We start from the raw sequence: 22,052 nt of genomic DNA, 5'->3' as shown, positions 1-22,052 counted from the left end.
AGGGCCTGATCCCTGACTCTCCGCCCAAACTGCAGAGGAAACTCTAATAGTCCCGCCAACCAGCAGAGCTTTAAAAGTCCTGGCAAGAACTCTGAAATCAGAGCCGGCCAGCATGTGTCCCTGAATATCAGAATAGACACTATATTTACCCTGAAAAGCCCTTTAGTGCAACTGAGAGCTATAAATAACCATTAGGGCCCAAGCGAGTGGCCTTAACACATGGATTTCCTTCCAAAAAATGCAGACCCATTTTAATTAAATTTGTAATTAGCCTTAGGGGAGGGTAGGCCCCTTGGACTCCTTCAGCTTGGACACTGTGAGTAATTTCTGTTTGTTGAGCATTTGGGGATTCGCACGCGCCTTGCTGGTCAGCTGGGAAGACCCTCCCGGGAGCCTGCAGAGCCCAGCGCTCCCTGGAGAACAGATTCTGGGCTTGGGGGAATGAATGCCGTGGGCTTAAACCTCCCCCTGTCCTGGGTGTTGGCCCCTGCAAAGCCAATCCTTGTCACCCTGCTGCCCTGCAGAGCAAGATGGGGATCATGGCTGTCCTGATGCTACCCCTGCTGCTGCTGGGAATCAGCGGCCTCCTCTTCATCTACCAGGAGGCCTCCAGGCTGTGGTCGAAGTCTGCCGTTCAGAACAAAGTGGTAGTCATCACCGACGCCGTCTCAGGACTGGGAAAAGGTAAGCCGCCTCCCCTGGACCTCTGCCCATCTCTGCCCCCAAGGGACCTGTGGAGGAGGATGGTATCAGGGCACACCTGCTGCTAGAGAGGAGTTGACCCAATGGGGCGCTTCTCTTTGGGAGTCTGAGGCTTTCTTGCCAGGTGAAAAGCAGGGCCAGAATGCCTTGGGGGTGCAACCCCACAGCTTGACATTAGGAAATATTGGGTTTGAGTGCTTTAGCAGTTTGCAGAAATCTTGAAAAGCCCAAGTCCTTGAGTTGGAGCTGCGTATAGAATAGAGGCCAGACCAGGATGCCAGCTTCCAGCCCTGGTTCCCTCACTTACCTAGCAGGTGTCCTCAGCTGTATGAGTAGAGCAAGGATAATAGCAGTCTCCAGTCCGGAATGCCGCTGTGAGCAACAAATAGATTTGCCCGAGGGTGGGACTTGGAGCAACAGTGACCACCGTTCAAATGTGGCTAGGGACGGTCATGTTGAACACCCACGCTCCGTGTGCCTCACTCCCCACCACTCTTCCTGTGTCACACAGGGCTACTGCTTCCCACCATCCCACTTCCTGGTCTTGAAAGCATTTTCCTTCACAATCTCTAAGTCAGACAGTCTTCTGGGTCCTTCCTCTTGTTACGTTTGTGACAGGACTGTCCTTTGTCGTAGCGGGATTCTATTATTCCTAATCATGGCAGTGTACCCTGCTATATAAGTTAATGGCAATTTCTGCTGTTATTTTGTTATTTTAATCCAGCATAGACCCCACACAGCTAACTACCCACTAGCCACTCAGCATGTGTCAATAGGGCCCACACAGTCCTAAGCACCTTTTAGAGCTTGGAGGCAGGAGTGGAGGACACTTTTTCCCATGATGTGGTCATTGGGAGATCTTTTGTGGCCCCGTCTCTGAGGTATCTCAGAAGTCACCAGAGGGAGCATGTCTCCCTGCTGAGAGGTGGGCGAAGTCTCAGTGAGTGTTTGCCTTGGGTCAGCCTTGGCAGACCCACAGACCCACAGACCCACAGACCCACAGACCCACAGACGCGGAACACAGTGGATGTGGCCTCTGGAGCAATTTCCAAAGAGGCTATCCCAACTTGTTAGGATCAGCTCTCAAAAGGGAGCAGACACACAGACCCAAAGCTCAGTCTCCCCTCCCCCCCAGGGCCAGCCAGAATGCTCTAGTTTGCCCGTCAGACCAGAATCAGGACCACAGTGTTTCTGGCGGTGACAAGAGCGACTCACCTGACACTATTCAGTCATGGGACAGTCTTTCAAAGGTCGAATATGTTTGACTAGAAACAGGCCGGGTCCCTGGGGCTTCCCCTGCTACCGTACCTGCTCCGTCCTTTCAGGTGGCCCCAGAGACCCGCCTTCCCACAACCTGAGGCTGGTGTCCTTCCTTCTTCACCTTGATGACCCCACAACCGCCGCAATGCCCCTCATCTTCTAAACACTCAGTCATCCGTTTTCAGATTTTGTTTTGAACCTGTAATGTTCCCCACCACACACACAGACTTGTGTTTCGAGTGCGAGTTTGGAAGCTGCGGGGTCTGTAAGTCTATGTCACGGTGCTTCTCAGCCTGCAGGTCGTGGTCCCCTAATGACCATCAGAACACAGAGATATTTATGCTATGATTTATAACTGCAAAAGGACAGTTATGGAGCAGAGACGAAAATAATGGTTTTTATGGTTGGAGAGTCACCACAACACAGGGACTGTATCAAAGGCTCACAGCAGGAAGAAGGCTGAGAACCACCGGTCTAGGAAGGGCCTGACTGGCAGAGGTGCATTACAGCTCCTTAACTCCCCTCCCCCACACAGGCTGTCACCTCCCTCTTCCGTCACCACAGACCCACCTGTTGCCCTGTGCCTTCCAGGCCAGCATGGATCCTCTCAAACCCGGATCTAAATAAACCTTTATCCTCGTAGATTGCTCCTGACAGGATTTGCTCATAACAAAGATAAAGGTAACCAGTACATTTAATGACCAGCATCATCTGATCGGGGAAGGCGCCCAGAAAAGTATGTTTGTGACTATTGGTTTCTCTGATTTCCACTTTGGTTCCAGTATGGTCAGAGAATGAACTCTGCAAGCTTCCATTCTTTTGAGTTTGTCAAGGTTTGCTTTGCGGTCTGCTGTGGCCTTTTATGCAGTCTGTTCCCAGGGAACTGGGAAAGAATGTGCCCATCGCTGAGGTTGGGTAAATGGTCCTGCAAAGGTTAGCTGCGTCTTGTCATTGAAGATGTCCTTCAGACCTTCTGTATTTCTAGATGGACCCACTGTTCTCCCTCTGGTGAGGGCTGTGGATTTAATTCAACAGTCTCGTTCATTCTGTTTTTAATATTGGGTTATAAAAGTCAGGAAACACGCCACAGGTGTTTGCAGAAAGGTATAGCCCAAGCTGTCAAGATTCTGGTCACTATTCTCTTTTACTGCCTCCCCTGACACTCTTCACCTCCCTGACCCAGTGCCTCCCCCTGCAGAGATGCAAAGCAGGAAAGAATAAGGTCCAAGTATTTAGAAGTAATATGAGCAGCTGGGTGTGTGCAACTTTAAATAAATGCCTGCATTCCCCGTACTGCTGATGACAGCCATCCCAGGCACCAGCTGCTCCATTTCAACTTCCAGGCAAGAAAAATCCGGGGGACACAAAGTGGCTTCCACGTAGCTGATACTGTGCCCAGGGACCCTAGCGCCAGAATCCTGTGGGTGGTTACACAGTAAGGCAGCAGTCCTCAACCTCGTTTGACCCAAAGGGGTCGTGACTCTAGGGAAATCAAGTGTGCATCCCAAGTCTCACATCTAGCCCTCGCCCCAAGCCATCACAAGGCAATAGACGCAGCCACTGTGTTACCTTGTACCCACTGGGACTGGGACAAGAGTGACAACCAAGCACCTAAGCACTGGATGTGGCCTTCGGGCAGAGCAAACCAGAACTGAACCAGGGAGGGCGACCCCTGCCTGCGTTGTCACAGCTCCAAAGAGGCCAGTCTTCCCTGCTAAGCACTGCTGAAGCAGGCCGTCCACCACGGCCTCCCACAGCCCCTACAGGCCAGCCTTTCTCACTTCAGGATCTCTGGAGTCAGAAGCACTTCACTCTGCTTGGCATGTTAGAACGGAGGAAACACGTAAGGAAGTGTCCAGTTTGTGTTTATTAGTTGAAAAGGACACAGTCAGTGCTGAAGTAACAAGAGACAAATGTCGAGCTGAGCTGATAATGAACTAAAGCCGGATGTGGCCACCAGTAATTCCAGCAGGAGGAGGCAGGAGGATCAGGGATTCATGGTCATCCTTAGCTACATAGTGGGCTGTTTTGAGACCAGCCTGGTCTACCCGAGATATTGCCTTAAAAAAATAAAAAGAAAAGAAAAGAAAAAACATAAGGACTGGAGAACAGAGGTTCTGCCACAAAATGCCTGGCAGGAGAGAAACAACAGCTTCAAAGGATTCAACCCACGGAGACAGAGAGGGCAAGAGAGAAGAGCGAAGTTCAGATCACCACCAAGGAGGAAGCAAGGGTGGAGATGGTAGTACTGCCGGCTTCCCCCTCTCGTTCACGGCACGCCTCCAGCCTGGGGGAGGGGTGCCACCGCCGGCCTGCGGCACCCACCACATTCATGGTAGCTGTTTCCCTCAGCTATCCTTCTCAAAAGCACCCTTAGAAACACAGCTAGAGGTGTGCCTCAGCCTCCCAGGGGATTCCAAATCTAATCACACTGACAAGATTAACCACCACCCTTGTGATAGCAGCACTCAGGAGACTGAGGCAGGAGGATCACTCAGTTGGAGACCAGCCTGGGCTAAGCAGAGAGACCCAGTCTCAAAACTGACAAAAACAAAACAAGAATAAAAATAAGAATTTCAAAAATAAAAAAAAAATAGAAAATAAGGATTTCAAAGTGGGCCTGCTGGTATATAGATCTGTAAGACCAGCTACTCAGGGAGGCTGATGCAGGAGGATTGCAAGTTCAAGACCAACATAGAAAACTTAGCAAGACTTTGCAGATATGTCCCACCACTAGGAAAGGGAGCGGATGAGTGAGTGAGTGACAGCGCCCCAGCCCGTTCCCCTCTCGGTGCTGGGATTGGCCAGCTGCAGCCTAGCGTGGAGAACAACTTCCCTGGGCATCAGATGTCTTGAGCGGCATCTTCATCCCTGCCGCGCCTTAGCAGCGGTGGGAGTGTGGGAAACTCCCTCGGACTCTTTGAACCCGTTGTTCCCTCCACACACAACCACAAGGTCCACAAGGTGGACCTTCTCCTTCCAAACCAAGTGACAGAAAGTCCACAACTGTGGAGGGCACAGCTGTGAGAGAGGGATTTTTAAGTAATAAAAGGCACACAGAGCTGCTTCAGTGGGAGCATCCCGGGGGGTGAGGCTCTGTTTCCGCTTTGCTCCTGGGTGAAGCTGACTGCTCAGTCAGGACTGTGGGGTGGAACAGTTCACTCCCGCCCAAGTCAGCCCGTAGGAGAGACTCTTCCCACAGCTGGAAGGAAAAGAACGCCCAGGCTGTCTCCTGACTTTCCGATTAGAGACATTATATATACATAATCCTTCTGTTGTGTCAAGCCCTCAGCAGGCCTGAGTCACAACCAGTGCGTCCATTTTCCTTGTTTTCTCCTCAGCCTGAGCCTCCTGCTGTGTACAGAAGAGCAAGGGCCAAGCTCACCTGAGGGACACATTGTAAGGTGGCTCCCGGCACCGTGGGCAGAGCCCCTGACTCAGGGAGAACGTACTTGCTTGGGCACAAAGGAGGTCTCTGGTTCCAGTCCCAGCCCTGGAGCCAGGTGGGCTGTGTCTTCTTTCTATTATGGGCGACTTCGCGTCCCTCGGAGGCTCGTTGAAGCATCCAGCTGCACCTCTGGGAAGTGGAGCGTGTAGACCTTACCCGAGGCTTACTTCCTGTGAGCCCTGGTTGGGGGTAGGCAGCACCACAGTGACCCCTCTGGTGTGGGTTCAGATGCAGGGAACTCTTAGCAAGCGTCAAAGGACCCATAGATGCCTTTTCTCCTGGAGATGATGGGAAGGAAGCATATCCCAACCCCGGCCCATGGGCAAAAAAGCTCATAGTGAGATCTGCTGAGAAGCCTGTCTCCCAAACTCTCCTCCTTCTCCTCCCTCCCCCTCCCCCTACTTTTCCTCCTTCTGCTTAGTCCATTGTGTCTTATCTTAGGACAAAAGGAATGAACTTCATAAAGCAGTTATTTCCTTTGAAAGCATGCATCTTGGACTAGAAACTAACTTTGGAAATTTTTAACCACTTTGTAAAAATGTTATATCAATTTTGTATCTAACTTTATCTCAGTGCCCCTGAAATTCAAAACTTAATGCCCTGTTAGCAGTGTGTATATACAGCACTGCCCTGCTTTAAGTGTGTATATACAGCACTACCCTGCTTTAAGCGTGTATATACAGCACTGCCCTGCTTTAAGTGTGTATATACAGCACTACCCTGCTTTAAGTGTGTATATACAGCACTGCCCTGCTTTAAGTGTGTATATACAGCACTACCCTGCTTTAAGCACAATCACACACATTCAAGTCGCAGCATTGTATCTGACACACTTTTATTTATGTGTGTTCATGTGTGTCTGTGTGTGCGTGTGTGCACATGAGCACAGATATGCAGGGAGGCCAAAAGAGGGTGTCGGATCTCCTGAAGGTGGAGTTTCAGGCACTTATAAGCCACCCCCAAAGTGGGTTCTGGGAACTGAACTCAAGTACTCTGTAAGAGTAGGGTGTGTTCTTAACCACTGAGCCATCTCTCCAGCCCCTGATAATATGTTCCTAATGCTCTTACGGTTTTTGTTGTTGTTGTTGTTGTTGTTGTTTTTTACTTACTTAACTTTATTTTATGTGCATTAGTGTGAAGGTGTCAGATCCCTTGGAATTGGCATTACAGACAGTTGTGAGCTGCCATGTGGGTGCTGGGAATTGAACCTGGGTCCTTTGGAAGAGCAGGCAGTGCTCTTGGTTAAGAGCCATCTCTCCATCTGAACCATCTCTCCAGCCCCCTCTCTTATGTTTTAAACTTACTTTAATATTAATGTCTTTTCACACCAACAAATTCATCTTTGCAAAATCATTTTTAATGGCTTGAAAAAAGTCGTTCTAGATGTACTGTAGTTGATTTAACCAACCTCTTACTATGGGACATTTGCAATTATTCCCAGTGTTTTACTGTTGATCGTGGTATTGTAAGATTGCTTAATCTTACAGCTGTGTCTACGCAAACATTCTTAACGATTGCTTCAGGAGAAATACCCATAAGTGAGATTGCTAAAATCAAAGCCCTTTTAAGAATACAGTCAAATTTTTCTTCCAAAACCCGTAGCAATTCATACAGATGCTAGCGTGAATGTGAGACAAACCCGCATCTCATTAAGACTGTGAGCAGCTTTGCTCTTCATCATCTGATGCATCAAAATTAGTGCGTACTTTAAACTACACCTCTTTATCATGTCCTGGGTTTTGACGCTTAATCTTCTGTTCATTAACTGTGTGGGGGGTTTTTTTCAGTTGGTCCTTCTTATTTGTATAAGTCCTTTGCATATCAAATAAATTAGCCCTTTGCTGACATATTATTATAAGTGCTTTTCTTAATTTGCTTGTTCTTTATTTATGCCTTTTCTGTAAAAAAAAAAATTAAGTGTAAAATCTATAAATAAGTTCTGATATAGTTTGTTTTTTGGGGGCATGCTCAGAAGATCTTCCCTGGCAAGAGAGCAGGTTCTCTGCAAGAGTACTGCTCTCTTTTAACTGAGCCATCTCACCAGCCACCTTCCCCCCCCAATATTTTTTAATTAATATATTGTTTTCCCACCTGTTCAATAGATTAACTATATGATTACTGCATTCTCATCAATACCTGGGTCCATTTTTATCAATAATTCCTACCTATGCTGGAACTATTAATGTTTTGCTCTAGTCTTGGCAGCTCTATATTTTATTTTAGTAACTAATATTTTTTCAGGATAGTCTTCACTTTCCTTCACCATTCTAATTAAAGTGTGCGAGTCATTCCATACAAAGTTTAGAATAACTGTCACTTTCCAAGACCCACTGGGGTCTTGATTTTCTGCATCAAATTGACATGGGGAATAATAGATATCTTTTAAGATTTTTGTCCCTCAGAGCCACCCCAGATGTCCCCTTTCTTTTTTGTTTTCTGTTTTCTATCTTTAATGATGTGTGTAGGGGGAGGTGCACATGTAGGATCCCGGGGAGCCCAGCAGGGGGTTCAGATCCTCTGTGGCCACAACTTCAGATGGTTGGGAGCCACCTGGCATGGGTGATGGGAACCAAACTTGGGTTCAAACCCAGGCCCATTGCAAGAGCAGTATGTGCCCTTAATCATTGAGCCATCTCTTCAGCCCCTGCCACCTTTCTTAATAAAACACCTAAACTGAAAGAATCCATCTTTTCCTAAAGATCTAACAACTCAGGGTGACATTGGTATGCAGGAGGCTCTTGGTACAGGTGTTCGGGAACCTGCCGCTACTTCCTTCCTTCCCATTCCCTCGGTTACTCTCAGTGTACTCGTCTTTGGTATCATCATCATCATTATTATTATTATTATCATTATTATTACAGTGCTAGGATCAACCCCTGGTCCTCCCACATATTAACTAGGCAAATGCTCTTCCACTGAGACACATCCCTGGCCAGTGCACTTGTTTTTAGTTCCCATTGCGACCCAAGGGCAGTGCAATCTCTTTTTCTTCCCCGGCATCCCTTTTACCTCCATGCCTGCTCCTCTTGCGTCATCTGGCACCTCAGTTCTCTCCAGGACCACAATCCCCCTATCCAAGGTGCCCACATAGAAACCCCAGTATCTGTCCTGTCCAGCTGACCTTCTCCTCTCCACTTGCATCAAGCTACTATGTCTACAGGAGCAAATTCCCACACCCACGAGGTCACTGAGAACTGCTGTGTTTAAGATACGAAACCTCAAACAGAAAGTCACTAAAATGATTCCTAATGGTATTCTGCTGTGCTCATAGATCAGTGCCTAGCCTGGCTGTCAGCAAAGAGATGTGATCCGGCAACGGATGGGAGCAGATGCAGAGAACCACAGGCAATCATGAGGCAGTGCCAGGGGAACCCTGCAGAAAAGGGAGGACGGATTGTAGGAACCAGAGGGGTTGAGCATACCACAAGAACACACACAGTATCAACTAAGCGGGGCTCGTAAGGGCTCACAGAGACTGAAGCAACAAACACGGACCCTGCAAGGGTCTGAGCTAGGTCCTCTGCATATACCTTATGGTTCTGTAGTTGGTATTCTTGTGCTGTCCTAACGGTGGCAGTAGAGAGTTCTCTGACTCTTGCAGGCACTCTGGACCCTTTTCCTCCTACTGGGCTGCCTCATCCAGCCTTGCTATGAGGGTTTGTGCCTGCTATTGTAGCTTGTTAAGCCACGTTTAACATGATTGATATCTCTGGGAGGCCTTTTTCTTTTTTTAAGGGAATTGGAAGGGGAGTGGAACTGGGAGAAAGGGGAGGTAGAGGAGGGATTGGAAAGGATGGGGGGAATGGAAACTATAATCAGAATAGAATATGAGAGAAGAATTAAAAGAAAAAAGAGATACCCAGCCTCAGGTGAACACCCAGGCTGCGTCGTCCTCGAGTGCCTGCAGTCAACTGAGGTCCACAACTTCCTGGCACAAAATGGGACAACACTGGGTGCCACAGTGGAGTGGGTGCTTTTGGTGCCTTTGTCAGATGTAGAGCTTGGTCCATTCATCCATGTTCATCCATCCTTCCGGTACTGTGAATGTTGGCTGCTAAGGCTCTGGGGCTCATCCTGGACCCACGGGCGCCACCTTGTGGAGGAGTGCTGCCATCTAGGCCCTTCCTCCAAGAGGGGACAAGGCAGTCAGCAGCTGATGGACTGAAGTGTGCAAAGGGTGGTCCTCGCACATGCAGGCGGGACGGCCCCACAGCGGTTTAGACTCTGTCCAGCTGCTGCTTCAGAAGGCCCAGCCTAAGCTAGACCTTCCCATGGCCACAGTGAGAATTAGCTGAACAAATACATGGGTGTCTCGCTCAGTCATCCCTCGAACAAAAAGCCCAAACACATGAGCTTTTACTGGCCTAAAGTATGAAGATTGTTGTTACCTGTGAATGCTGCATATCTACCAGTCGTTGCTCTAAAGATGGCTTAGTAGGTCAAGGTGTCTGCCACCAAGTCGGGGTACCCAAGTTCAATCCCTGGGACCGACGTGGTGGAAGGAGAAACTCCCGCAGGTTGTCCTCCTAGCTCCACATATGTACACGCTACACATGAACATGTCAATACACACAAACCTGTATGCAGAATAAATAAATAAGTAAATGTTTGGAAAAATAAGAAGAGTTCTATATTGGGCTAATCAGGAATTACTTCAGAGTGAAGCATAAAGCAAAATCAACTTTTTTGTCTTTCTTTTTCCTTAATTTTGTGATTGTAATTTAATCACAATTTTCCCTTCCTTTTCCTCACTCCAAGCCCTCCTGTATGTCCCTCCCTCTCTCTTTCAAATTCATGACCTCTTCTTTCATTACTTATTATTGCAAGCATATATGTATTTGTATGTACATGTATATAAATATAACTTTTTGAGTCCATATAAAGTCATGTGTATGTATGTTTTCAGGGCTGACCATCTGGTACTGGACAACCAATTGTATTCTTCCCTGGGGAAGGCCACCTCTCCTGCACCCAGCTTGACTCGATTGCCTGAAGTTCTTTGTGTAGAGTGGTCTGTGAGCAAAGACCCCTGACTAGGGTCTCTATCCACAGAGAAAATATGGAGGGCTGCGTGATATTTGGTCTGAACAAACATGGTAGCTCTTAGCAAGATCTATAGGTTGGGGTGTCCCTACGGCTGTGGTCTCAAAGGCTCGTTTGAGTCATCTTTCCATTCAGCATGAGAAGGAATTCTCATCAGAACTATCCAGTAGAGCAGAGGCTGTTACTCCCTGCTGTGAGCTTCCCTCCATGGAAGCAACCAAGCTGAGACTAGAAACACATCCCACAAGCAAACCAACCAGCCTAGCTTAGGCTGCAGCTCAAGGCTAGAGCACCTGCTTAACTCATGCAAGCCTGGGGTTCAATCCTCAGCCCCTCTAAAACATCTAGCCTGGGGAGTGGATCAAATGAAACGCATCCTCCAGTAGGAGGGCCTCACGGTGATGGATGACATCACGTGGATGACGTCACAGCTCCTAAGACGGGAACTCTCTGTTACAGCTCCATTCACACAGTACAGCCTGCCTCCCTTCCCTCTTCTCCGCAGAGTGTGCTCGGGTGTTCCATGCGGGTGGAGCAAGATTGGTGCTGTGTGGGAAGAGCTGGGAGAGACTGGAGAGCCTGTACGATGCCTTGACCAGTGTGGCTGACCCCAGCAAGGTACGGCTCTCTCCAGACAGCCTGAGGAAGTTCTGGACACCCTGAGCCCCTTATGATTCGGGGGAAATGTGACAGCAGCTTTGGAGAACTCAGAGGTGTTGGCACTGACCAACAAAGGCCTGTCTGCCCAACAAAAGGCACTGGCTTGTTTTGATCACAGGAAAACTTAGGCACTGATCCCCGGAGTCTATGATGGTCAGACTCGTAAAAAGCCCAGAGAGCGGGTGTCCCAGCTGTGGGCTGTGACGACAAATATAGATGACATTAAGACAAACAAACACCACAATTAACAGTTGAGTTGAAGGAATCAAGGAAGCCCCCTCCCGAGCCACCCAGGTGGCAGGTGTTGCCTTCTGTGGTCCTCAGCATTTGAGAAAAAAAAAAAATCTAGTCTCTATTCCTGATTGAAGTTGGGGTTTGCAAACAGCTCGGAAGAATTCAGAGCTGCCCCGGCACTTGAGGAGACAGATCGGCTAGAACAGCACAGAATGTTACAGGGAGTCTTTCTCGGGGTGTTAGTAGGTTTGGGGTGAAAACAAAGCTGTGTGGAAAATACTGGGTTCCGGTGCAGCTCATCTCAGGTTCTTTACTGAAGGACTTTTCAGAGCCTTTTGACATGTTAGTGCTCATTTCTTCCAAGGAACTTGGAGATCAGCAAATATTTCCCCAACAGATGTGACCCACCATGGGAACCTTCTCTTCAAGGGTGTATATCAGAACTAACATTTGCCCAAACCTTGGACTGACTCCAGGGCACTACCGGGCCCTGCCCCCCCCCCCCCCGAGTTCTAAGCCATTAGCGTCTTGAGGAGAGCAAGTGACCAGAGCCCAGGACAGCACTCGCCCATAATAGATGCTTCAAAAGTGCCATGTGGGATGCACAATTTTGATTCAAAACTACGGGTGGCTGCCAATGGCTGTGCTGAATTCTCTTGTAACTTATAAACCAAATGGGTAAGCAATTTCCAAGGAAACCAAAGTTACAAAGTTCAAAGTTACTGCGCCACCAACAGGGTCAGGTCACAGCCTCCAAAGGGTCACCTGGTTGTCAGGAATGGTGTTGTCAGCTGAGGAGCCCTGGCCCCAAGCTTAGACTCACCACTGCATACTCACACTGAATTGCTGCTCTGATCTCCAAAACTAGCTTCTCCAGCAAGCGCCTCCATCCCACACAGAGTTGTTTTACTCTCTCCCCTTGGTCTTAGTTATTCTAGAACTTCGAATTCCCAGCAGGGTAGCTGTTTGATTGAGGGCCCCAACATCTCCACAGAGGTGATCCCAAACACGCCCTGACTCTCTCCTTGCTCCAGCAGACATTCACCCCAAAGCTGGTCCTCCTGGATCTCTCAGACATTAGCTGTGTTCAAGACGTGGCCAAAGAAGTCCTGGACTGCTACGGCTGTGTGGACATCCTCATCAACAACGCCAGCGTGAAAGTGAAGGGGCCTGCCCACAAGATTTCTCTGGAGCTCGACAAAAAGATCATGGATGCCAACTACTTTGGCCCCATCACCTTCACCAAAGGTCCTGTGAGTCTCATTTTTCCTCTGGGTCCTTGGGACCTCCAGATTCTATGGGAAGACCTGTGGTGCCACCGGGTGGCCATCCAGCTCTGGACAGACCCAAGAAAGGTCCTAATTTGAGCACTGAGAGCTCTCAGGCCCTCCCTGTAAATGCTGGTCACAAAAAGGAAGGGTCTTACCGGTAGAGTCCCACGTGCCAATGAAACCCTGCCCCTCACCCACACTCTGCCCAATGCCTCTCTCTCTGCACCCGATCCACAGCGCCCCTGTGACTCCGTCTCTCTGGACCCCTGTCTTCAGCTTTGGCCTGTGTTTTGCTATTCCTTTGACCTCTTTCACCAAACCAGAAGTGAGAATGTGTGTCCCTTTACAGGAGAAGCAGTGAGCCTCAAGGGGACCTGTCTGAGGACCTAAAAGACATTCAGATAAAGATTTCTCACAGCTATGTTCAAACTCATGTCTGCAGTCTCAGTTACGGTAGGAGGTAGCCATGGAAGAGAATCACAAATTGATCTTTCCTCTCTAAAACCTGTATCGTTTAACAGCAGAGTTGAAGGGACAGCATGAGCATGCCTATTCCCAGCACCCACATGGTGGCTCGTAACCATCTATAGTGAGATCTGGTGCCCTGTTCTAGTGCACAGGCAGGCATGCAGGCAGAATGCTGTATAAATAATAAATAAATAATCTGAAAAGGAGAGAGAGAGAGAGAGAGAGAGAGAGAGAGAGAGAGAGAGAGACATGCTAGAAGCCAGGCATAGTGGTGCACCTGTAATTCCAGTCCTGGGAAGCTCAGGCAGGTGAATCACAAATTCAAAGCCTGTCTGGGCTACACAGCAAACTCCAGGCCACTCTCAGCTACATACTGAGGTCTTGTCTCAAAACAAACAACAGAAGAGACCTATTAGGACCAACAAGAAACTGCCTTCTTTAAGTACTAGAACTGAAAAGAAAATGCCTTCCGCTGGGCAGTGGAGTCACACGCCTTTAAACCCAGCACTTGGGAGGCAGAAGCAGGGGTAATCTCTGTGTGTTCAAGGCCAGCCTGGTCTACAAAGTCCAGGACAGCCAAGGCTACACAGAGAAACCCTGTCTTGGGGGGCGGGGGGGACTATGTAGGAGAAAATGCTTTCCAACCTGCATGCAGTGATTATCCATACTAGAGAGGGAGAAAGTGGAAAAAGGTGAAAGGAAGGAGAAGAGATGGGAGGGGGGAAAGGGGAATAGGAGAGATGGGGAAGAGGGAAAAGGAAAGAGAGGAGAAAGGGTGATAGATAGTTGATAGGTGATAGATAGAAAGATAGAGAGCTGACAGATGATTTGGAGATAGATAGCTAAACAGCTAGCTAGATAGATGAGAGATAGATGGTTGATAGATGATAGATAGCTAAATAGATGATAGAAGATAGATAGATAGATAGATAGATAGATAGATAGATAGATCGACAGATCGACAGGATAGATAGATAGACCTTACCTACTATCAAATTCTGTGTCACTTAACAAGTACAGAGCTGGGTCATCTCAAATCACCCAGCAATGTGCCAGCCAACTGGTCTCTCTCGGAAACACTGGGCCAGTGAATTCCTGGAACCACTCCATCCCCGTCCCTTGCAGCCTAGTGGGCAAAGAGGTGGCGGAGCCATGGGTAACAGACCAGGCGGGGGTGGGGATCTGCCTCTGCAGCCGGCTTGTCTCAGATTTCTAACTGGGACTCCTTGTATTTTCCAGTTCTGCTTCCCAACATGATCTCCCGGAGGACAGGCCAGATCGTGTTAGTGAATAACATCCAAGCCAAGTTTGGGATCCCGTTCCGCACAGCTTGTAAGTGGTGAGGACAAGAGGGCAGCCCTCTGTGTCAGGGCAAGCGCCTCTGTGAAGTCTAGACTAGGCAAGGGGTGGCATGGGTTAGGGGTGTCTCATCTGCTAGGATTTCTTTCATGTCCCAGCTCCCCGGGGGAGTCGGGGATTCCTCTCCTCCCAAAGTGCATTACCACAGGTGGGAAGACACGTGCCGTTTCAGCGTGACCCTGCAGATGGCATGTGGTCACACTCCTACACAGAGGCATAGCCTTAGCTCAGACACCTCCTCCTCTATGAAATGGTCCCTCTCTGAAATGAACAAGGAGGATGCTCACACATCACAAAACAGGAGGCTGAGGGACGGCTCTGAGGAAAAGGGGGGAAGAAGAGGAGCAGAGCCCCCGGGGGGGAGCCTTGTGCAGTAGCAACAGCTGAAGAGCGTTATCGGAGGCCTGCTATCGCCACTGAGAATCCCAGGAGATGGGAGGCTCCAAGTGTGAGATGTGCATGGAGGGGACTCTAGGGCTGTACCCCAGGATCTGCTGGGGGACATTTTGGAAACATCCCCTCCTTTGCTATGTCCCTATTGTGTTTATTTTCTCCTGGGAAACATGAACAAGCACCTACTGCCCACAGATAGAGAGCCAAGGACAGGCCGGAGGAATGGTTCGACCCTAGTCTATCTTGATGACAGGAAATGGGTGAGGGGTCACCCACAGGAGCACGGGCAACTTGCAAGTGGTTATACCACTGAAGAAAATGTTGGCATTGGCCACTTTATATATCCTCAGATAGAGGTGGGACCTCATGACCCGCCATTGCAGACCATTACTGGCTTTTATATATGTTTGTTTTTTTTTTTTTTTTATTTAACTTAGCACAATATTGCAGTATACATCAGCATCTCTTTCAATTGATGGCAAATACTTCATTGCTTGGCTATACCATGTGTTATTTATCTATTCATCTATTGTTGGAACTATGGAACTATGGGTAATGTTTCTGTGAACACGCGTGAATCGTTTCTGTGAAGACATGGCTTCACATTTGCCCCAGGTGCAAACCTAGGAGAGGAATTATGTTTAAATGTCTGAGAGATTCCCAGGCTGTTCCCAAAGCAGACACGCCCTCTACATTCCCACCGGCATTACATGAGGGCTCTGATTTCACCTCCTCTCCCCAACACTTAGGGTGGTCCGTCTTGATTTCAGCCCTCCTAGTAGTGTGAAGATGTAGCCTTGGTTTAAACTTCTCTGTTTTCATGAAAGTGGGATTAGATGTGCTGTGAGCTCGGAGGGCGGGCCTCCTGAGGCAGAGGAGATAGGAGGCCAGGATTCAGTGCTTTTCCACCTTGGGCTGTGAGGCCTACTGTCGTCACGTGACCTCTCAGCCTCTCCTGTACTCTTCAGGGAGTGCGCACAGTGGCTCCCCCGTACCTTCACTCGGTATACAATGGTCTCTCAGGATCCGTGGCACAGTGGTTCTAGGACCCCCTCCTCCCACAGATGGTATTTGCTTAGAACACCTGTGCATCCTCTCACATACTCTCCATCATCCCTGGATTGCGTGAAATACCTAACACAGCTGTGGAGAAGTCGTTATAGTGTCCTGTCAATGATAAGAAGGTTCGCATATGTTCCGTTGGGGAAGCTAGGGATGATTTAAATTAAGGAGACATCGAGTCTCAGAACAGGGACAGAGATCCGGTGAGACAGTGAACGGATTACTCCCAGGCACTCCCAGGTCCCTTTCAGCTCTGAGCTTGGAGGAAGAAGTACGTCTGCCCTCCTGTCTGCAGAGCAACCCCAGGAAAGCGAGAGCGGGGCCCTTCCTGTACCCACCTCTGGCGGGTCTTTCTTCCAGATGCAGCCTCCAAGCATGCCGTCATGGGCTTCTTCGACTGCCTGAGAGCCGAGGTTGAGGAATACGACGTCGTGGTGAGCACCGTGAGCCCCGCTTTCATCCGTTCCCACTGCGCCTACCCTGAGCAGAGAAACTGGGAGTCATCCATTTGCAAATGTAAGAGTTCGGAGGGGAACAGCGAGTCTGGGGGGGGAGATAAACCTTGAGGCCCGGAGGACCAGGTCGAGAGCACACCCAAACTGCAGCCAGCAGACCCTGGCAGGGCTGAGCTAAACACTCACCTGCTCAACAGCTTTTCCCAGACCAAACAGCCAGCACAGTTGTGGTATAAAAACAGCCATACAAAGCACTCAGACTCTGGTCTCAGTTAGATAGGGATGGTTTATTGGAACACTTTTTCCAAGCTGATCGACCAGGGCCACAGTAAGGCCTGGGGAGCCTAACTGTGACATCTACATGTTCTCACAGCGATGTTTTTATAGAAAGAACCAAATGCAAAAGACACGGGAAGAACAGTAGCACCTTCTGTCTGTCCCATTTTTGGCTAATCAGACAAAGTATTAGAGCTAAGCTTTAAGCTGATCCGTCCTAAGTGAGGCGGGGCTTAGGGTCTTCTAGAGTACGTCCAGGGTGTAGCCAGGTGTGTAGATAAGAAGGGTGCAGCCAGAGTGTAGCTGAGCGAATAGATAATAAAGCATGGGTTATACCACTATTGAATCATAGTAAAATATAAGCGGAGCTCGACCCTCTGGCAGGGTCTGCTAGTGCCAGCTATGAACAACCGCTTCCAGGAAGCAGAGTTGAAAAGTTCAAAAATTTGAACTTGATTTCACCTTGGAAACAAACTGGAAGCTGAGTACAAAGATGGCTGCAGCTCTGTTCCAAATAGCAGGCTACAATGAGCACGTGGTCTTTAAGAGCCACCCTGCTCGCTCCCTCTTCCTCAGGAGGCCGCTCTGAACGGAGGCTGAGCCTCTCCAGCCAGGACTGTCTGTTCCTCAGGCTGGCCTCTGCCACAGCTTAGAGTCAAACCCTTCACAGAGCTGCCCCTATCTCCCCTTCAGGAAACCGGAAAGAAGGTTCTAAGCCACAGAGAACGCAAACTGTTCTAAAATGCTCCAAGGAAAGAGGTGGCTCCTCACCCAAAGCTTGAGGTCCACACTGAGACACAGACATGAACTGGGCTGGAGGGCAAAGCAAGGAACACCAGAGGATCTGGCTAAGGGACATCACAGAGGGCAGGGTCTTCTTCACCTTCTTGTTGCCCAAGCTCGTCCCCATGCCCTTCATGATGAAGGCACCACGGAGGAAAGGGGGCAGCAGACGAAGAAGCAAAGGGTGGACCGTGAAGTAGCACCCCAGGGTTGAGGACAGAGGATGGCGGAGTGTCAGGACACCATGACGCTAGCAAGCGTCTCCCTAGTCAGGGGATTTGAACTGACAGTGGCCGGCCTCGGCCTGTGTGCCCAGTCTTTTGCAGGAAGCTGGGCTATGGCGCGCACCCGGTGGAGGTGGCTGAGGAAGTGATGCGCACGGTGAGGAGGAAGAAGCAAGAGGTGTTCATGGCAAACCCGGTCCCCAAGGCCGCCGTGTTCATCCGAACCTTCTTTCCCGAGTTCTTCTTCGCCGTGGTGGCCTGTGGGGTGAAAGAGAAGCTCAATGTCCCAGAAGACGGTTAACTGTGAGAACGGCCATCGCGGTCGCTGAGGGGGAATAAAGGCTTTCCTAGCGAGTGCTGGCTCTTCTATCTTCTCCGTTCTGTGGGGTCCCTTACAGGCCCTAACCTGCTAGCAGTCCTGAGCAAGCTCCTCACCCTCCCACTGAGGGTGCTGAGACACCCCAGAACGGCGAGGCCTCTGGGTGGCTCCCACACAAAATTGGGGGCACACTTCCAAAAGCTTCTCTGCTTTGTGGGGTGACAGCTAAGCAGTACTGCAGGGGCTGTAATGCATTAAACCCTCACGGTATCCAAGCATGCTGCAGCCTCTGGTCTACCCAGAAAACGACCCCACCCCCATCTCCTACAGAGGAGCACGCCCAGCCAGCCTCCAACAGCCAGCCGGCACTGGGCGACCATTTAGGGCAGCCTTTCCCAGTCCGATGGAAATACCTTTGATCTGTAGCAGCCAGTGTAGCAGCCACCAGCTGCCATGTGTGACAAATTGAACTTTAAATTGTATTTGTCAAGAGTAACTTAGACATTAATATTATTTAAGCATGATATCATAGAAGCTGTCATATACTGATTACTGTCAATCATTAATTTGTTAACATTTTATATATTATATAAATATATCACATAATGTATATAAATATATAAAGCTAAATTATGCCAACAATAATGACTAATATTAACATAGCTGTTGAACATTAATATTTAATACTATATTATGTGATGTATAAGCTATATGATATAAAATATCATATACACACATTACACATATACTTACATGCACACATGTCGTAATATGCTTATGTTATACATAATATCATTATATTCTTTTGATTAAGTTTAGCTAACAAATTGTGATGAGCACCCTTCATTGGAAGCACAGTTCAGCCCTTCCCCAGCTGGGATGTAGGCCCAAGAGCCATTTTCTTAGATCCTCGGTGGCTGCTAAGATCCTCCACTCTCGGGCATCCATCATTCCAGATGTTTTTCAAAACGAAACTCCTCCTAAAATACCACCATGCTTTATTTATATAGATGGCAAGTGATTCCTGGACTCCAGAGAGGTACAGGCACATGGTTTTCAATGATATTGTGACCCTTGACTCAAATGTCCTAATATTTATAGATGAAAGATTGTACAATGCCACTCTTCCAAAACCTGTCACAAAATTAGCATATAAAGCTAAACAGGAAAAAAAAAGAGCTAAACAGATGCATGTATGTAAATCTTCACTTAAAAGTAAAATCATGGGCTGGGAAGATGTCTCAGTGATTAAAAGTGCTTGCTGCTCTTCCAGAGGACTGGGGTTCAATTCCCAGCACCCACATGGTGGCCCACAGCCACCCATAACTCCAGGGTAGCCCATGCACTCTTCTGGCCTCTATAGACACCAGATACTCAATGCACATACACACATGCAGGCAAAACATTCATACATGTAAAATAAAATAAACAAATCTTTTAAAAAGTAAAAACGTGAGATAGACAGTTCCGTGCTTAAGAGTGCTTTCTGCTCTTGCAGAGGATTTTGTTCCTAGGACCCGGGTTGGGCAGCTCACAACAGCCTGGAAGTGACGCTCCAGAGGATCTGACTCCTCTGGCCTCTGCAGCCACCTGCACCCAGACACACATACCCACACACAGACACACATACACACATAATAACATAAAATGAATCCTTCAAAAATAAGCTTTTGTGATCACCCAAGAACCCCCAAAACATGGGATGATCAAGTCCTCCAGGCACAGGAGGGAAAATGTGGGGTTTGAATTTAGGAGGGTGTCAGCAATGTAACTTTGTTTTAGTGGGTTTGATTGTCATGGGGGGGGGGAGGTACTGTGTGCGGTGGGGGTCAGCAGCAGCGGCAGCCGGAACATGTGTATGGTAGCTTTGGGGCAGGAAGGGTCAGAACCAGAGCCACGGGCATCCAGTGCTCAGGACCTGTTCAGAGCTGCATCCCGCCTGCTCCCCTCCAGGCTCTGCTTTGCACGTTGAGCTCCAGATCAAGAGGGTGTTAGTATGGAAACAGAGTTCTGTTGCTCACCTGGCCAAAGGTACAAACAAAATGGGGAGTACTGAGGACAGACAAGGGACAGCTGACAATGCGGTTGTGCTGGGAGGCACAGGACAAGGGTTGGTGACCCCGCGTCCATCTCTTTAGGATATTGATGTGAGCTTGGGTTCAGACAGCGTGTGAGTGGGGCGGAGGGCCAGAGGTTTGCATAACTGAACAGTCCCAGCCAGGCGTCTTCTTGATCACCATCCTGTTCTGGTTCTACGGGAGGGTTCAAAAGAGACCTTCTCGCTGAAGGGGACAAGCCAGCTTACCAGGAGGGGAAATTCCGTGATAAGGTGGCTTGGCCACAAGGCTCTGCTCTTTCTGGAATCCGGGTGACTTGCAGGTTTGAGCCAGTGAAGAGCAGGGCCTGTGAGTGCCTTCCCGGGTCTGGAATGGGACGCTGTGAAGGCGGAGTGCTGGGTTCACTCTCGTCTGTGCCTTCTGTCGTGACAGGGGATGGGACAGGTCCGGCATCACCAGTTTTTATAGAGACACTCCTTGAGTGACTAATCTTCCTGCGTACTGAGTTAATCAGAAGTCTGTCATGGAGTTTTTGGACTTGGGAGACAGATGTAAAGTGGAGGCATAGACACCAGACATTCGTCCTGCTTTTAGTCATCTTGCAGGCTTGAGTAAGGAGTCAATGATTTTAGTAAAATCATTGTGCTGTAAGGGGGCACAAGGACCTGGCCTGGAGAAGGAAGGGGCTGTCACTAGAAGCATCCACCCGGTCACTGAAGCTTGCATTCCGGCAAAGCAAGAACTCTAGAGTAGGGGAAGGCCACTATACTGGGACCCAAGGTCAAAGCAACCCGTAGTCAAATTTCCTGTTCATCACCTTTGGTCTCCCTCAGGATGCAACCTGTTGCTCGCAGATGGCATTCTGCCACCCTGTCAGGGTGGGCATGTCACTAACAGTAAATAAAAACCTCTCTAACAGACTAGGATCAGAAGAAAGGAAAAGAAGACCTCCCCTACCCGTGGACTTGGGGAGGGGCATGCGTGGAGAAGGGGGAGGAAGGGAGGGATTGGGACGGGAAGAGGGGGGAACTACACGGGGGATACAAAGTAAAGTGTAATTAATTAAAATAAAACCTACAACCTTTGTATTGAAACATGGGAGGAAAGGAATAAACAAAATGTTAGCAGGGTAGAAACGAAAGGTGTGGTGGAAACAGACGTCATGCAATATGAGTAATGACCACCAGGTGTCAGTGTTGCTCCAAATATGTTTTACAAGACTTCATAGCAGCAAGGTTCCATGAATTATACAACATTCCATGCATTGTACAACATCTCGTACAATTTTAAGAAGTATCGCATATGGTCCTCCTCTCCTTCTATATTGCCTTGGGAGGACTGACAGTACACATCACAGATGGAAAAACTAAGGGTATCCATAGTCTGCCTGCTGCTGCTGCTGCTGCTGCTGCTGCTGCTTCTGCTGCTGCTGCTGCTGCTGCTGCTGCTGCTGCTGCTGCTGCTGCTGCTGCTGCTGCTGCTGCTGCTGCTGCTGCTGCTGCTTCTGAGCGAAGAAGAGTGTCCTAGAGGCTCTTAGCCCCAGAGACTGGATGCTATAAAGGACCTAGGTAGCAGTGGCTGTCCCAGACCACTGACTGGGTACCTCAAGACACCGAAGAGACTGAAACAGCTCTCAGCAGCTGTGAAAGACAGAGGTGAAGATGTTCTTGTAGGTGCTGCTTTTTTTATGTTTTATTTTTTATATTAATCACAGGTTACTTACTTTGTATCCCAGCTGTAGCCCCCTCCCTCATTCCCTCCCAATCCCACCCTCCCTCCTTCATCTCCTCCCTGCCCCTTTCCAAGTCCCCTGATAGGGGAGGACCTCCTCCCCTTCCATCTGACCCTAGTTTATCAGGTATCTTCAGGACTGGCTGCAATGTCCTCCTCTGTGGCCTAGCAGGGTTGCTCCTCCCTCAGGGGCGGAGGGGGCAGGGGGAGGGTCGAAGAGCTTGCCATTGAGTTCATGTCAGAAATAGTCCCTGTTCCCCTTACTAGAGAACCCACTTGGATACTGAGCTACCGTGGGCTATATCCG

At 49.0% G+C, this 22,052-nt stretch overlaps 1 protein-coding gene across 1 annotated transcript; it reads left to right on the top strand.

Annotated features, from left to right (window-relative positions):
• Positions 1–201: 201 nt before the first annotated feature.
• On the top strand, positions 202–17,992 carry Dhrs7c (dehydrogenase/reductase 7C). The gene is made up of 7 exons (XM_021656009.2): positions 202–316; positions 525–684; positions 10,959–11,071; positions 12,385–12,595; positions 14,326–14,418; positions 16,261–16,416; positions 17,731–17,992. The coding sequence occupies exons 2-7, from the start codon at positions 531–533 to the stop codon at positions 17,937–17,939; spliced, it is 936 nt and encodes a 311-aa protein (XP_021511684.1). The 5' UTR covers positions 202–316; positions 525–530; the 3' UTR covers positions 17,940–17,992.
• The last annotated feature ends 4,060 nt before the right edge of the window (positions 17,993–22,052 follow it).

The sequence above is a fragment of the Meriones unguiculatus genome, chromosome 11, assembly GCF_030254825.1.
Source record: "Meriones unguiculatus strain TT.TT164.6M chromosome 11, Bangor_MerUng_6.1, whole genome shotgun sequence".
In the NCBI taxonomy this organism is placed as follows: domain Eukaryota; kingdom Metazoa; phylum Chordata; class Mammalia; order Rodentia; family Muridae; genus Meriones; species Meriones unguiculatus.
The sequence above is the reverse complement of the archived record's forward strand: the minus strand, read 5'-3'. Positions and strand labels throughout refer to the sequence as shown.